This window comes from Episyrphus balteatus, chromosome 1, assembly GCF_945859705.1.
Source record: "Episyrphus balteatus chromosome 1, idEpiBalt1.1, whole genome shotgun sequence".
Taxonomy (NCBI): Eukaryota; Metazoa; Arthropoda; class Insecta; order Diptera; family Syrphidae; genus Episyrphus; species Episyrphus balteatus.
In genome coordinates, this window is record NC_079134.1 from 11,880,228 (window position 1) to 11,899,167 (window position 18,940).

At 31.3% G+C, this 18,940-nt stretch overlaps 1 protein-coding gene across 1 annotated transcript in view; it reads right to left on the reverse strand.

Annotated features, from left to right (window-relative positions):
- LOC129905754 (protein spaetzle 3) overlaps positions 1-16,746 on the reverse strand; it is a 41,798-nt gene extending 25,052 nt beyond the window's left edge. Inside the window, exon 1 of the mRNA XM_055981314.1 lies at positions 15,265-16,746. Within this exon, the coding sequence (XP_055837289.1) occupies positions 15,265-16,153 (889 nt within the window). The 5' untranslated portion in view covers positions 16,154-16,746. The remainder of the gene's footprint in view (positions 1-15,264) is intronic.
- Between the last annotated feature and the right edge of the window lie 2,194 nt (positions 16,747-18,940).

Sequence of the window (18,940 nt, forward strand, 5' to 3'; positions counted from 1 at the left end):
AAATAGTCAGGCAAGAAATGTTGCATTTTGAGTGAATTGGCAAATAAGATCGTTATGGCCTTATGTCCCGTAGACATAAAACGCTGCGTTTCTATAAGAAATTTGCAAAAATTGATGTACATTTTTCTTAGTTGCGTAAAAAGAGTTTGAAGCTGAGCCCAATTGTTTTAAAAATTATAAACAAATTTATATCGACGCAGTGACAAAGGTCTACAGGACATTGATGATAGAGTGCTTATGTTTTATGCCAGTGGGACATAACACAATTTCATTATGGATTTGTGACCTACTCAAGTGGGAAAGAGAAGCCCATAATTTTTTGTAAGAAGATTAGATATTGCTCCATAATTTTAGTAAAAAATAAATTAAGTGAAGTTGAAAACGTTTAAAAGATTAAGACGCACGTGTAAAAGTGAAAAGCTTATAGTGAAGGTGTGCTGCCTCCTGCAACCCCCTTCATCGGTGGAGGGACATTTATGCCTGCCTGGTGACTTACCAAGTGGAGCGACAAATTAGCTCGAATAGTTTGCTTAAGCGGAGCAGCGAAGATGGGTGAGCAGCTACCTTAGAACATTAGGTCACCAGATAGGCACGAATGTCAACAGTTTTTCAACTAAACTCTACCTTTTTAAAAATCCCTTTCTTAAAACTAAATTATCAGGTGTGACATTACATCGCACGTTTTTACTTGCGATATAGGTACTATAGTTATGCAGGATTGGAGACAAAATCCCGAAAACCGAAATCCCAAAAACCCAAAATCCCGAAAACCCTAAATCCCGAAAACCCAAAATCCCGAAAACCCAAAATCCCGAAAACCCAAAATCCCGAAAACCCAGAATCCCGAAAACCGAAAATCCCGAAAACCCAAAATCCCGAAAACCCAGAATCCCGAAAACCCAAAATCCCGAATGGGATCCCGAAATCCTGAAAATTAATATAAAATGAAAAATTTGCGCAAATTTTTCATTTCATCAAATTTTTCGGGATTTCGGTTTCGAAAACAATCCTTCCTAAGTGTGAAATTAAGGTGTTATTACGTAAAAAACAATATAAGTTTATGATTCCGTTAATATCTCTTTTTTACATGATTTCAAGTTCTTATTGTGATTTCAGCAATGCTTTGTAATGATTGAGTTAAGTTGGAAAATCGTTGAACTAAAATCAAAAGAATTATTAGTTTTAATATTTAACTTATAATAATTGCATGTTTAAATTGTTTTTAATTGGTTTTAATTTTATGTTTCAGTTAAAATTTCAGTAAAACACAGTTTTGAAGAGTTTTTTATTTTTTCTGTTTTTTTTTCGGGATTTTGGCCTCTCTGGATTTTGGGTTTTCGGGATTTTGGTTTTCGGGATTCTGGGTTTTCGGGATGTTGGGTTTACGGGATTCTGGGTTTTCGGGATTTTGGGTTTTCGGGATTTTGGGTTTTCGGGATTTGGGGTTTTCGGGATTTAGGGTTTTCTGGATTTTGGTCTTTCTGGATTTTGGATTTCGGGATTCTGTCCGTCTCCCAGTTATGCATTCGTACAGAAAAAAAATTTGAGATAACATTTTTCCATGACATTACGATGGTAGACAATGCCAAAAATGTGGGTCCCGGAAGTCCGTCTGTCTGTCAGTCTGTCTGTATAAGGAGCTACAGCCTAAACGGATGGACCGATTAATGTCAAACTTGATATGTAGCGTTATTTGCGACTCTCTAGAGGTGTTTTTGGAATTAATTTTTTTTTTACCAAAAAATAACGGTACTTGTCATATACCGATTTTAGTAAAATTGTAATATCTCGAAAACGGCTCTAACGATTTTGTTTAAAAAATTTAAATTTTTGTTTTAAACTAAGGTCTATCTTTCAATGAAAAAAAAGAGTGTGTGTACATATGTACACGCGACTGAAGTTACACTTCTCATTCAGTATATGTAAATGAATTTCATTTGATATTTTTAATTTCTATTATTAAATTAATTAATCCACACATCGTTTTTTTACATTTTTATCAAGTGAACAATAAATTAATTCTTTCGTCCTCCTTGCGTCCATGTAGTTTTCAATTTATTCTGTGAAATTTACACATGTTGTGCGGTTCAGAACGTACGGTATACGCTTAACGAAACTAAATGAATTGAGCATAAAATGTGCGATATGGTTATTTTATGAGAATTGTGTGTGCTTCAGCACTAGTAGTAGCAATATGGAATTTGCAGGGTTGCTACAAAGCTCAAAAGTGAGCTGAGCTCAGCTCACAGCTCAGCTCAAATTTTGAGCTAGCTGACTTTTGAGCTATGTACCATAGCTCAGCTCATTTGAGCTGAGCTGAAAGTCAGCTGAGCTGATGGTTGAGCTGAGCTGTTGGGTGAGCTAAAGTAAAGTGAGCTGAGCTGAGCTGTGATGGGTGAGAGGATACATTGATTTTTATTTGGAAAGTATAATGAAATATGAAGATATTTTGAACTTTTATAAAACACCATAGCTCAAGATGTTTGGTTCTAGTTATTAATGGAATTATTTTAACACATGGATATTTTTATAAATAAAACAATTTTTCGTGATCTTTCTCTTGGTTTTTTTAACCCTAGAAAGATAATCATAATATAAGTCTCAGAGACGTATGATTCTAAAAAAGATTTTTGGTCTTATGTTAACACTTTTTGTCATATTTATTTAACTCATTACTTAGATTATTTTAAAGAAATGATATAATAAATCAAATCAATTTAACAAAAACCCAGAAATTTGAATTGAATTAGATAAAACAGTTCTTTACACGCCATACGTCTTACAGACGTAGATTATCTTTCTAGGGTTAATAGTAAATATATTTCTATTTTTTTAGTAAAATATTTCTTTTTTAATCATAAAAAAAAATCAGGTACAATCCGGTTTTACGACTTTTTTCAAAATTCCGATAAAATCGCGTTTGAAAGTTGGGGTAAATTTTTTTTTCGAAAAATCCCCGAATCTTTGAACGCTCCTGGAAGCTAAACCGCTTGAGAGCAATTTTTGGGAGTGAAGCCAAATGATAGCTTGTGTCATGGGCCTACGCTTTGCACATTATCAGATTTTTAAAAAATCGCCTTCCATGTTAAACCGCCACATCATGCCTTTTTTTTCAGAATCGTGTCTATTGTTTTTTTACTTTTAAGTTCTCCCGGTTTGAGAACGCGTGGGCCTACAGGGATGGGAGTTATACCCAAATGTAGGTTAGAGTCCCCGCTACCTTTTGGCATCAAAAATTTTATTTTCATTTTCTTCAAAATTCCGCGATATAGGCGTTGGAAGGCTCTGATCTAGAGACAGGGGAGTGATGCCATATGAAAGCTTATATTCTCAGCTACCCGAAAGTGGTATAAGCCGGTTTTTCGATTTTTTTCAAAGTTCCGAGAAAATCGTGTTTGAAAGTTGGGGTAAATTTTTTTTTCGAAAAATCCCCGAATCTTTGAACGCTCCTGGAAGCTAAGCCGCTTGAGAGCAATTTTTGGGAGTGATGCCAAATGATAGCTTGTGTCATGGGCCTACGCTTTGCACATTGTCAGATTTTTAAAAAATCGCCTTGCATGTTAAACCGCCACATCATGCCTATTTTTTCAGAATCGGGCTTAACTTTTTTTTTACCTTTAAGTTCTCCTGGTTTGAGAACGCGTGTACCTACAGGGATGGAAGTTGTACCCAAATGTAGGTTAGAGTCCCCGCTACCTTTTGGCATCAAACAAATTTTTTTCATTTTTTTCAAAATTCCGAGATATAGGCGTTGGAAGTTGGGGCGCTCACTTTCAGCTCAGCTCACTTTCAGCTCAGCTCAAATGAGCTAAGCTATGGTACCTAGCTCAAATTTGAGCTGAGCTGTGAGCTGAGCTGAAATGTTAGCTTTTTGCAACCCTGGCAACTTGCCACATGTAACTTGCCACATGCAACTTGCCACACGCAACTTGCCACATACAACTTGCCACATGCAACTTCCCACATGAAACATGTAACTTGCTACGTGTTGTGTGTTTTATGTTTGCCGTACTGCGGCGTACTGCATTTTTAAATACTAAAGTACTGCGTACTCTAAAGGTGAAACGACAGCCCTGCTACCCAGGGTGATCGCGTCATAATCCCTTTGACATTCTTGTCAAAAAGTAAATTTTCATACCCACCCTCCCATAAGAAGTATAACTTCAAAAATTTTTTTTGAAAATCATTATTATGGGTACCTGCCATAGAACTGTTTTTTTCAAATCCGATTATCTCCGAAACTGCTTATGTGATTTCAACTAAACTTTTTGTGAAGAAGCATTTATATAATTTTAATATAAACCAAAAATAAAATTTCCAAAAAACTAATTTTTTGGATTTTTAAAAAAATTTTGAAATTTTTTTGTAAAAATCAAATTTTCGAAAATGGGACATTGAATTTTTTTGAAATTTGGTGATTAGTGATTTCTACAAAATGGCATACCAATTTTATTTTAAAACTTTTTTTCCAAAAAATTATTTATAAAGAATTAGTTTTTTTTTAAAAACGGCTCTAACAATTTTGAAAATTTTTTTTTCTAAAAATGCATCTTAGTATATATCATTATATCAATCAAAACTGCATACTTGTTTTGGAGGGAAATTTAATTTCAGATTTTATTTTATTTATTTTTTTTAAACGAATTTTATTTTTTTTTTTAATGTAAGCAACTTTAACTCTAAGAGCAAGTTCGTGCGACCCAGTCGTGCATTTTATTTATTTGCAATTTGATGTTACTCCATAAATATAATTTGACTTCCAGTCACAAATTGAAAAAACCTCTGAACTCAGTTTGGTACCTATACCAATACTTACGCGTTTAAATAATATGTTAACATATTAATTTAGTATATGTGGGACATAAGATCCAACATGTCTAGATGAATGGAGGGGACTTAAATTCCGCAAAAGAATTTTGGGTCTAATGTGACATCTCTTCTAGAAAATATTTAAACAATAATGTTGTGTCATATGTACTATATCCCATTTGAGTGGGACATAAGTCCCAAAAATACAAATCGTACAAAACAAAAGTAATATCAGCCGTAGATAGAGAGTTACTATAGAACATTTTTTTTCTTTGCCCTTTATTATTCTTTATATTTTATTATTGAATTTTCAAAAAAAATAATTTTTTTGAAATTTTTTTTTATTATTGAATTTTCAAAAAAAATAATTTTTTTGCCAAGCCAAGTCAAAAATCTTGTTTTCTATCAGTTGGTCTCATTTCTTATTTAGAACCCGGCTTTATTTCGAGCGAAGACCTTTTCGATGAATCGGTGAAAGAAACTTAGGAACATTTTTCAATCTCCCTTATGAATGTAGATATCATAATTTTTAAGTTTTTCAGAAAACATTAATTGATAAGAGCATATAATGAGAATTATGACAAGAAACAACTTACATATTATTTTACACACATTTTAATTACTTCCTTATTGACGCAATTGGGTGAATACCCTTTTAATAACAATTCAATAAAAAAAAAAAAATGCCGACAGGAGAAACAATTTCCAAGAAAAAATTATTTAAAGTTTTTTGAAGCAAATTCTCTCCGACGAGACGTCGCGCCGGTTCAATTAAAATCATCCAAAAATATTCAAACAAACATTCCTCTAGTCAAACAGCAGAGTCCAAAAATACACCAGTATCCGCATAGTTTTGCATATTTTAACTTAGATTTTAACCATAAAAAGTTGTTTTAGAATAAATTAACCCACTTCTTCCATGTAGAGGTTTTAATTGCTGATTTTTTTTTTTTTTTGCCAAAATACGTTCGTTTTTTTTTAGCTACTTCCGCAAAAAAAAAAGAGATGAACAAAAAAATATTTACTTCCTATAGAAATTGTGAAATTTGCAAAAATTAATAAGCCATTAAAGTTTCCAAATCTATAGGAATTTCTTGTAATTATTTAACTTTTGAAAAATTAACCTTTTTTTACTCAACAAAAGGTGTCTCACTTATTTCTTTAAGTGAGTTTTTTTTCCGTTGTTGTTGTTGTGGTTAATTGATTTTCGCAAGAAAACACGCCTGCGGCCGGGCCGGCGCGTGATCATACATAGCTGTGCGGTTCATAGACATCTCATCATTTACGCATCATAACTCTATGGCCAGTTTTGGATACATGAATCACTTTCAAGGCCGTAACCAGAGTGATGCTGATGATCGAAAACTTCTTTGACTTTTTTTTTATTAAAACTTAAAACAGAAGAAGAAGAAAGAAACCAATAAACATCTCTGCAAGAAAATAAACGTCCAAAATGGTACCGAAATTAATAAAAACAAACAACAACAACAACAAATTGATTGAATAAACAAGTAATTCTCACGGCTATCACGGTTTCAAATTGTTAAGATAAATAAAGAAACAAATAAAACCTACACAAAGCCAGATGTTAGAGATCATCGACGCTATACGCGCTATGCCATATCTACCATGTTTTGAGGTTTCATCTTCTGTATCTGGTGATGCTGAGGATGACCTAGTTTAGTAATCGACCTTGTCAACTTTTTGTCGAATGACCTTGCAAGGCGGTTATTAGTCCCAAAGTGCGATATGTTTGAGAAGAGATATATTTTTTTACAAACAAAACTGGTAAATAAATTAATCTAGCAAAATGTTGATGGAATATGAGAGGAAGATGACGAAGCACGTGGTTTTGTAGTGTATATTTTGGGCCTTCAGAATTTCCAATTTTTTTTATTTTTGGGTGTCGATTTTAAGTGAGTTTCATAAATGCAGTTGTTGAATCTATTGTTGTAGGTGGGACTTTGAAAAGTGATCTCATTGAACTATAAGCTTACCAAATAAGTTATAACAGTTGGTTTTAATTTTTGCTTTTAATGGAGGGTGTCTTTGAATTATTTAAAACGAGACCCTGCTAGTATTTCGAAATTAAGTTAATAGAGTTTTATTTAGAAACGATGAAATGAAGAAAAAGATACATCAAGAAATCAAAATAATGATGATCAATACCGCACAAATTGAGTTATTATCAATTTTTCATACGCTTTTATAAATTTGTTTTTACTTGCTCTAAAGGGCAAGTATTGGTTTCGTGTAGAAAAAAAAATTTGAGGTTTTAATCAAAACCAATGTTACGATGATGGAGAAGATCAAAAAAGTGGTTTTCGTCATGCCGTCGGTCCGTGCGCCTGTGCGTCCATCTGTACATCGAGCTAGGGCCTAAACGGATGGATGGATTTCTTGAAACTTGGTACAGATGATTTTTACGAAATTCCCTAGACCCGTTTTTTTTTATTTTTTTAATATCTCCCTTTTAACGCATATCTCCCTTATAACGTTTTCGAGGTATTGCAATTTTCTCGAAAACGGCTCTAACGAGAACAGAAATATGGCATTGCCGTTTTTCGAAAATCGATATATTTTTTTTGTTCATATCTATAAGTCTATTTTATCCAAAATTTACAGACATCATTTTGAAGTGTAAAATGTAAAAAAAAATAAAAAAATAAACATTTTTGAAAAAAACAAATTTTTTAATTTTATTTTTTAAATCTCGACTTTTTTTTTTATTTTTTTCTCGACACTAAACAAAATCTTAAAATTTCAATAAATATTTAAGATAAAGATACTTTGAACTTACAAGAGCAAGTACGTGCGACCCCAGTCGTGAATTTTATTTTTTTCGAGAATGCGAAAAATCAGAGAGATTCCATTTTACTTATGAAAGATTTTAAAGGATTTCAAGGATTATTAAAATATTACAGCATATGAATCTTATAAACACAAGTTGGATCTTTACATGTATAAGTGGTCGAAGCTTAAGCCTTGATAATAAGTATTTAAAGAAATTGAGAAGGCATTTTGTTTGTCCAAGAAGCGAAATGGCGAAACATAGAAACATGTCCCGTTTTCTTGATGTTTAGATTAGTGTGACGTTAGAAAGTCACACCCGTTACATCTTATTTCAAAATATTCTTGGATAGCACAATAGTAAGAATAATTTTATTATTAAAAACAATAAATCAAGTTAATATAGGTACTAAGTGTTAATGTATTAAAATACTTAATTTACTGAATAGGTAAATAAATAAGGGCGAAAAACATGTCAAAATATGCCTATAAGCTCTCATGGAATTATCCTGTAATAAAATTTGCTTATGCATGTGTATGCAATTATTCATAACACCGGCACATAAAATAAAAAAAGTGTCATGTACCAGGAATCAGACCTATCTTTCTATATGTTTTTAGGCACGCTGAATCCGAATTTCAAGTCCGTTTTGCCCGGCCACCCTACAGTTTTGAGTAAAATGCAAAAAACTCAAAAAAAGGAAGTTTTTTTGACTTTGTTGGGGTCTTTTTTACATTTTTCTGAAAACTAGAGGGTGAACGGGCAAAACGGACTTGAAATTCGGATTCAGCGTGCCTAAAAACATATAGAAAGATAGGTCTGGTTCCTGGTACATGACACTTCTTTTTTTTTATGTGCCGGTGTTATGAATAATTGCATACACTTGCATAAGCAAATTTTATTACAGGATAATTCCATGAAATTCGGATTCAGCGGGTTCAAAAACATATAGAAAGATGGGTCTTGTTCCTGGTACATACAACTTTTTTTTTGGTGTTCCATTTCCAGGAACCAGACCTATTTTTCTATATGTTTTTGGACCCGCTGAATTCGAATTTCAAGTCCGTTTTGCCCGAACACCCCTCAGTTTTGAGAAAAATGCAAAAAACTCCAAAAAAAAGTCATAAAAACCCAAACAAAATGCAGTCACAGCTCAAAACTGGAGGGTGACCGGGCCAAACAGACTTGAAATTCGGATTCAGCGTGCCCAAAAACATATAGAAAGATAGGTCTGGTTCCTGGTACATGACACTTTTTTTATTTTGTGTGCCGGTGTAATTTATTCGATACTGTTCTAATGATCTTCATAAAAAGGAGTTCATACTTGTTTGCTAAGAGCACTCAAGATTAAGTTGTATGTGGCAGTTATACAAGGATGCAGTGACCGTTTTTAATACACTTAACGGTTATAATCAGACTTTATTTTTTTTTTTTTTCAAAATCTTCACTACTACTATAATTCCATCCAATACATGCAACACAATCATGCCTTTTATTTAATATCTATTTCATTAATCTTGCACGTAAAGTTAAAACACTTTGTACATAAAAAGGAATGGTATAGATACCCTATTCTTTTCACTCCTTTGTTTATTCGAACTTATTTTACTTTGACTTCTTAGATAATGTGGGATCATCTTCATAAAAGTTAAAACAAAAACTCAATAACAATAGCCCATTTGCAGTCACCATGCTTTTACCTTTTACATAATATTAAAGGTTACACGACAATTAAAAGACATTTTAGGAGTTTTTAAATGTCAACACAATTAAATTATATTTAAATGCGATTAGCATTCAATTGCAATTGTAAATTTGATTTCCTATGATCTTATAGTATTTGAGAGTAAACCTTTAAAAGAAATTATGAAATACCTTTATTTCAATTTCCATGTTTTGGTCGTGAGTGCATTTACATTACTCATTTTTATTAATATTTTAAGTAATATTGATCACAACAAAAACATTACTGTTAAAAAAGGAGCCAAGTTCTAAAGTTTTAGTTCAAATTCGTATCCTTAAAATTTTTATTGTTCTCTTGACAATTTTTCTTTTAATTACCGATTTTTAAAGTTATTTCAAAAATTGCCAAGTAAACAATCAACATTTTATTGAAACGAATTTGAACCTAAACTTTAGAACTTGGTACACTTTTACATCTCAGTCCTTTTTGTGCCAGCATAATTTCAACATAGTAGAACTTGGCTCCTTTTTTAACAGTAATGTTTTTGTTGTGATTTCACTACTTTTTGCAAGGTATGGCTGTAGAATTGAAAATCTCTATATTTGATGAAAATTCAGTGAAAATGGGCGGTTGCCACGCCCCCTGGCTAAAATTCTCAAATTTTAAATTTTTTTCTTTGTATAAACTACCAGCTCTACCATTCTACCAAATTTCAAGATTCTACGATAATCAGAAGTGCTCTATAATATTTGATGAAAACTCAGCCGAAATGGGCGGATGCCACGCCCTCTGAATTGAAAATCTCAAATTTTCGATTTTTCCCTATGTATACACCACAAGTCCCATCACCGTGTAAAATTTCAAGTTTCTACGATAGTTGAAAGTGGGAAGAGGAGTTTGGTTTTGACATGCTCAATAAATGTAGCGAGTTTGAAATTTCTAGCATCTTTGGTGTGGAAGTTAGAGGGGAGTCGAAAATGGCCTGAGTTGTTTCCTGTAAATAAGGGTGTAGTGCCAAAGTTGCTAGAGAACTTGGCTGGGCACTACCGTGCCCCTTGATCATCAGAACGTTGAGTTAATAAACATATTACATTTATGGAATTCTTAAGAATTTAAGAAATTATAAAATTTAAACACAAATAATCCTTAACGTTTTTTAAACTGAAAGTGAACATCAAGGTTTAGCAAGAACTCGAAATATAAAAATTAAAATATTTTGTTCTTTTTCGTCGGCTACAGAAAGGTCACGAAATAAGGAAGAATTTATAAAAATTAAATATAACCCCAAAATATGGGGTTATTTAAAAATAAATTGCACGACTGGGGTCGCACGTACTTGCTCTTATGCTTAAAGTAACTATAATGTTAAAGCTTTTTATTCAAGAAATTTAAAATTTGATATTTTGAAGAAATTTCATAAGTACTATAAAAAAATTAAATCTGTTTTTATAATTAATTAAACTCCGTTTTAAATTATCTTAAAAAGAAAAACAAATATGCCATTTTATTTCTTGTATAAAAAGGTATTTTTAGAAAAAATTTTTAGAAAATTGTAGGAGCCGTTTTTTAAAAAAATAATTTTTTATATATAAAATTTTTTAACATTTTTTTAAAAAAAAGTTGGTATGCCATTTTGAAGAAATAATTAATTTACACATAAAAACTAAATTTCAAAATTTTTCATTGATCCGTTTTCAAAAAATTGATTTTTCAAAAAAAAATTTTGAAATATTTTTTAAAAAACCAAAAATGCGTTTTTTGAAAATTTTCTAAAATTTTAAAATTGTCTTTACTTACACACTTTTGTATAAAAATTTTTATTTAAATCGGGTTAATGTTGTACGAGATATTCAGAAACGAAAAAAACCGTTCTATGACAGGTACCGTTAATAACGGTACAAAAAATATACAAATACACACAAAAATTTTAATCAAAATCGTTAGAGCCGTTTTTGAAAAAAATTAACTTTTCTATTTCCGTTATATGGCAGGTACCGTTAGTTTTGGTCATAAAAAAAAAATTTCAATTTCCCCTCTAGGGAATCACCAAAAACTGCTAACTACCAAGTTTGAAGAAAATCACTTCACTCGTTTACGCTGTAGCTCCAGATAGAGACAGACACACAGACAGACAGACAGAATTTCCGGACCCACTTTTTTGGCATTCTCCATCATCGTAATGTCATGTAAAATTGTTATCTCGAGTTCGATTTTTTTTACGAATCCTAAACTTGCCCTATAGTACCTATATCGCAAGTAAAAAAGTTATATTGCCATTTTTGCACCAAATAAAAATATAAGTGAAAGAACTGGATGACTCATTTAACAAATAAGAATTTTTGACCTCAAGTTATAATAATTTTCAATAGAAATATTATATTCTTTATTCAATCAAAATTAATTACAATGATCATGACAAGTTATGAAATTATTGTCCTCCTCTCACACATCATTATTTATGTGCGGCAATTTTATTATATTGCCGATAAAATTCTTGAAATAATTTTCCATATATGTCAGTTTTAATTCCAATAATTGCGTATGACTTACATACACTTGAACTACTACCAACTCGACTAAACAAAACTAATCTTTATGCTAAGAACCATTAAAGAACCCGCCCAGCAGCAGCAGAAAATCGATTTTTCAACTCAATTGATTTCAATTAATCAAAAAAAACTTTTTTATAGCAACTTCATTCGATTGGAATCTATTAATGAGTTATATACCTGTTACTTTATTTTTTAAATTCATATGTGGCTATATATGTGATATCATTGCCAATCCAATTCACATTCTAAAAATTCCACAATTAAAGTGGTTTATGTTGCCATGAGCTTAGAAGTAGTAGCAACAACAGCAGCAGCAAAAGTATTTAGCAGAAGACATATTAAAATCAATTTAATTTTCGAGTAAATGTCAGATGCAAATAAAGTATTTTTATTCGATATTCAGATTGTCAAATTAAATATCGACAACGAGTTTTCAGAAATTTGCAACTTGCCGCTGCTGCAATTGGAGTCGAGTAAATTATGCTCTTACTATGACTTAGATCTTAGACGATGCATGTAGATCAGACGCAAGAAAGATCAAAAATTGTATTTAAGAGTCATGTTAAATGTAGATTGTTTAATGTCTGTTATTATCGTCGATCTGTTATTAATATTATATATCATTAAGTCAACATGATTTCAATTTGTTGAATTGATAAGAAATATTAGGAAATTATAATTTGTAGGCAAAATTTTTTTTTTTTTGTAATAAGATTGAACAAATTTATTAATTCTCCATTAACCCTCTGTCGGCACACGGGTGCAAATTTGGCAGGACAAAAATGAAAAGTGGTCACAGAAAAGTGTCTTTATAAGGGTGAAAATACATTTTTTTTGGAAATGTGAATACATTATTCGAATTCCTCGGAAAATTCTATGTCAATTTCATACATGATTCTCCATAAAATAGTGAGACCGAAAAAAGTTCTAGCGCCATGAAAAAGTATAAAACAAATTCGCAAAAAAGAGGTGTGTCTACAGAGGGTTAACCAAATTCCTAGTTCCAAAGTTTTAAGTTTCAGTTACATATTGGGAAAATTTGGGAAGTTGCCGAACCGTTAAAGTGGGAAATTGTACAATTCAGACGAAAATGTTTAAATTGCAAAATCTGTCTAATGGGACTTTAAGTAAATATGAATCAACCAATTAATTAATTTCTATTTCTATGATTTGGACTTATCGACGATAAAGAGCTGAGCCCATATGCATTTTAATGCATTTTTGATTCGAAATGGTGAATTCATTATATTGGACAAGCAAGTCCGAAAATTTGGAATATCATTGGTATATAGTTATTGATTGCTTATTTGTTTGGGATTATGTCATAATGGTCATTTATAACTCAAACCAAACGACAAAATTCTTTTAAAATAATCCTACCTCGAAAACCTATTTTAAAGCGCACAAATATGTCGCACGAACTTTCTTTTTTTTTGTAAAAGTTGCTTAAAATGCTTAAATATTTAAAGCATCAATAATTAAAAAATTTGTATTTAATTTCACTAAAAAAAAATATATAAAAAAAGATTAATAATAATTGTTAACAAAAAAAAAAAAACAAAGTAAAACTTTTTTGATTAAAATCATGAAAGCCGTTGTTGAGAAAAACAATATTTTTTATTTAGGAACGGCAAATGCCGTTAATTTTAGTTCCTCTTGGGAATCCTTCAAAATACATAACTACCAAGTTTTAACTAAATCATTATAGTAGTTTGGGCTGTAGTAAAGGTAGAGACATACAAAATTTGGTTTTCCTCACAGTTAAAAAAATGATTTTCTGCTGTCAACTCAATATTTAAAATGTTGGCAGAATCAACGAAAAAGAATAATTTGCTTTTTTTTCAACTTAAGTTACGGCTAGGTAATGGATTTTTTATACAAAAATTCGTTGATATCGGCTTACTTGTACGGTTGAACGTCAGAAATTAAAAATATATTAAATATGTTTTATGGGAGGGTACACACCTCCTCCTTAGGGCGTTCGTTATTTACCGACTTCCAAAAAGGAGGAGGTACTCAATTCGTCTGTATTTTTTTTTTTTTTTTTTTGTTTTTTTTATGTTTGCTACCGCATAACTTTGGACAAGGTCAATCAATTTTAATAATTCTTTTTGTATTGGAAAGCTAGTGGCTGCAGTGTGGTCCCATTTTAATTTCGTTCAGTGAAAGCCATAGGAACTATTAAAAAAAACCATAAAACCCCGTTTTGAATCATGGAAGTCGGTTTTGTTTTTTTGATAAAAATGATTATTTTAGAATCAAGTTCCTAAATGGAAAAACTGTTTCTAAATAAAAAAAAAATCCCCTAATTTTTTGTCATTTGAAATGAGTATATGTTGACTTATTAGGCCATTTTTTTAGATATAGCCTAAATGTAAAAATGATGAGGTTCTATTCTATATTAAACACCCTTTTCAAACAGGTATAAACCATTTTTCTAGGACTAGGGGTTTAGTCAGGACATGCATGCCTTTTTTGGGTTTATTAAACCAAGCATGTTTTATTAAAACAAGCATATGAGTAGCATGAAAAATAAAATAAAACCCTATTTGAAAAGGGTGTTTAATATAGAATAGAACATCTTCAAAAATGTTTACATTTACACTGAGGGAAAAAACAACTTAAAATCAACGAAAACCACTTTGATTCAACTAGTTTTCGGAATGATTTTGCGTTGAAGATGAAAATTTTAAAATCAAAGTAGAACACCGTGAGTTTAAAGTGGTTTGCCGTTATAAAACATTTTTAAATCAAAGTTGTTTCAACTTTGAAAAAAAGCATCAATTTATTAAAAAAAAGAAAAAAATTGGCAGTCGCTGGGGATCGAACCTACAACTCTTGGGTCACTACTACTGTGCTATCTCACTGTTGGAAATTAAAGTGATAAAATGATACAAAAGCTGAAGTCCGACAAAAATAAAAACATTTCTTAAGTTGTTTCAATTTTAATTTAAAGATAACTTTCTTGGGGCGCCATCTAGCGTCAAAATAAAAATCTGAAAAAATTAGGGAATTTTTTTTATTATTTAGAAACAGTTTTTCCACTTAGGAACTTGATTCCCGAAAAAAACCTAAATAACGAACGCCCTTCTTATATACATATAATGTAGTATGTAGTACCTACTCTTATTACAAATAAAAAAAAATATTTAGTTGTTCGTTGGGTAAAGGTTGGTCTTTAATTTTTTGTATCCAGCGATACTCTACTTTTCTTTTTCTATCCTTCACTGGTCGTCTTTTAATTAGTTTAGTCTTAGGCATTCTTTTGGGCTTTGGTACCCATATTCTTTTACTCATTGATTGTTCTTATTTACGTAAAATTTAAACAAAAATCCAGATCCACAAATATGGTCAAAATATGCAATAGTACCTATTTATTTGCCTTTAATAACCAAACAAAAAAAAAAGAGATCAAAATTTCAACTTACTTTTACTAACTGGTGATCCATTATCCTCCGCATCGTAATAGTCATCTTCTTCGCCTTCTTCAACATCATAATCCAATACAGCATGCACTTGCGTTCTAGATCCCTGTCCCGCCTGAACTCTAGTAAATCCCGGTGGACGTTCCGGATAAGGATCATTCGGATTACCACCACCGCCACCAGAACCAGAAGCAGGGATAATTGGGGCAGGTGTATTAACTGGAGGTCTAGCCGTCTCAACCTCTTCATCTTGATCATTATTATTTGGTTGATTAGCTACTCCATATCCACCTCCTTCAACTTCCCGCTGACTAGCATCAGCAGTTCCAGCCGCAAATGCAGTATGAGTTTGAGTATTGTATGAACTTGTGTAATATTGTTGTTGTTGTGAACGTGTGACTTGAACAGCAGCTCCTGCTTGTGACACTTGTTGAGGCTGTGTTGGTGGAAATCGAGAGTAATTATTCTCTCCATAGGTCCTTGTTGAAGGTTGTTGTGGCTGTTGAGATCCTATTGAATGTTGATAATTTCCTTGTTGATTTTGATGGCTAAATTGTTGTGGTTTCTGTCGCTGATCATAGCTCTGCTGGCGAGTAGGAACTCCTGGACTTGTTGGTGGAATAGGTGGCAAATAAGTTTGACCACCTTTACGTCGATTATTGTTATTATTATTATTATACTGATACTGTTCTTGTGCATGTGGTGCTAAATATGGATTATTTTTGTAATAATCTGTAGGTAATTCATCTTGCTGCTGATGGCCAGCCGGGCCATATAATAAATCGTTGGTATTTGAATTACGTTGAACTTGTTGAATTGGACTTAATGTTGCCGCCCAATTATGCGCTGCAAGACCATTACCAAAAGGTAATGAAAAATTAGCTAACGCCATATTTTATTGAGACAAATAAAATCTATACTTTTAATAAAAATCACAACATTTTTGTTCTAAACTCAAAAAACGCTTTGGAACTAAATTATGCCAGAGCACGTTTATTATTTCTTCACTTGTCAAACAAATATTATCTCATTTTTGTATATTTGTTAAAAAAAAAACATAACTTCAAATCACAAAAACAAACAAAATCTAATCAAACACTCGAACATTGATTCAAACAAAAGAGCTGAGCAACGAACTCGATTTATTTATTATTCGTGTATAATTTTATTTGTTTTATATTTTTTATTATTTTCTGAGAAAATTCAATGCCGTCGCACACGTTGTTAATGCTACTGACTGCACTCTGTGTGATGATGCTTGATAATGCACATTCGCACACGGTTTTTCATCGATTAGTTATACTTTTATTTTCATCCACTTATCTCACATTGGTGCGCAATGTGAACAAAAAGTGTGACATAAACTTTATAGACAACGTCTTTAGTTCGGGGAAGAATGAAAAAAATCGTTAGTAAGAAAAAAAAAAAATAAATATAATCGTGAGACACTCCGCCAATAAATGCCGCTGTCATCCGCTCGCGCCAACAATTCGAATAAGACTGATCAGCTGAACGGTGCGGCAGTTAAAACTATTATGCAAATGTCAGTTTTGAAGCAAAAAAAAAAAAATATTGTTAACTTAAATTTATTGATTTTTTTTTTTTGTTCTTTCTCGCGTGTGATTTTGTGGTAGTAATCCATTCACTGCTGTTTATGGTTGCCATTATGTGATTTTTAAATTTGAGGTTTTTATTCAACGAAATTAAATCAAGTTTGATATTGAAAACTACATTCACTTAAATTTTACACAGTTTTTATGATAATATAAATTAGCATGAGTTAAATTAAAAATTTTTAGAGGTTCAAAGTTTTTAAAGCTGATAGCTTAGAGCACAAAGATCGAATTTGAGATATTATTGAAAATAAGTTTAAATCAAGTTAAAGTAATATCAAACTTTAAATAGTTAAAGATGGAATAAAAATTAGCATTTTTTTTAAATTTCTATATATTGGCAACCACGATACTTATAAGATACTTGTATTGAAGTTGAAGTTGAATGAAGGTACACTAAGAGAGCAAGGTTTTGAATTCTTGTAACTGACTGCAATGTGAACATTTTACACCTCTCGTGTAATTTACAAAAAAAAAAAAAAAAACATAACATGAAATCAGTGAGACTGTATTAATATTTTAAATGATTTTTATAAGTATGTGTGTGGTGAGTATTCCATGAGAGTTAAATTTTAAATAGTTGCATAGTGGTGAGTATATTTTTTAAGAACTTAAGGGGAGTTACTAAGAATTGCGGAAAAGTAAACAAATATTTTACAACTGGTTTAATTATATTGTATTTGTATTAATTTTATGTAAATTATTAAGTTGTTGATTTTACTTAGAGGAATATACATAAAAAATATAGGGGTGTTTTTTCAAAGCACACTTTTAGTTTAAAAAAAAAACAGAGTGAGGGAGTAGCAATTACATTATGTTGTTTTGTTTGTCTGTAAATTGAAACTTTATATTTGCCTTTTACATTGTGATCGATAATAACTCATGGGTTGATATAATGAAAACATTTATATATATATTTGTTTTGGTTATCAAACTGTAGATTAACAGCAATAAAAGCTGCGTGTTTTTATATTAGTTAATTGTCATTGTCAGGCATCTACAAATTCCTGACTACCTAAAACATATATCAAGTACAAAAAGTATCAATGATTGAATTTTAAGATAAGATTTGAAGTAAATAAAAAAAAGGACCTTGATACTTTGAAGAAGTTTTGGATCTACTTGCTCTGTATTTGCGCTGAAATTATACCAAATTGTATGTTCTTTAAATTGTTCCTGGTGACTTTTTCCATAATACCCACTTTTAAGACAGTAAAACGCAAACTTAAAAAAATTCCAAACCATGTAAAAAAATAACCAGACATAACTCTTATAACGCTTACTAAAATTATTTATATTTATCATCACACAAATTAAGATAAAACGTTTAACTTTTTTGACCCAAAGATTTGAACTATGGGATCATTACCCGTTAAATGTTGTTGGACATAATGTTCTCGATGGTAAAACAACAATTATTCTTCATAATCATATTCCAATCCAAAATCTTTTTATTTTCATTACAAGATGTCCAACATCAATTAATTTGTTTTTTTGTATTAATAAATTTACAATGGCACATGATGTCGACTTTTGACTTCTTTGGTGTAAAGCACGAATATTTCATCAGTTTGCGAGTTTATGGTATATCTTATTGCTTATTTCGATTTGAAGTGCGATAGTGAAATGACTTGACTTTCGAACTCAAAACACACAAGATGATGATCTTCTACAACTTCATTGAAGATGATGATTTTTTATGCTTATATTTTTTTAGGCTAGACAAATCTTCTTCAGATCAATTAAGATATTCAAGTTACATTGTTAATAGCGATAAGAGTGATTTTTTATGTTTGTTTTGCCTTATTTCACGTGACTTATGTAATTCTATAAAGTCTTCTGATCATCTTCTTCAAAATAAAAAAAAAAAATTAAAAAAAAGTAACTTCTTCCATACTTGTGAATCAATAAAATATGCGAAGCCCATCATGATGACGAACGGGACGGACACAAGCAATATGATAGAGCTGATGGCTGGCTAGTGGCTATACAGATGGAAAAACCTCATGTAATCAATTAATTTCGGATTCCAATTGGAATCGAATAACCATTGTTGAAAAGTGTCG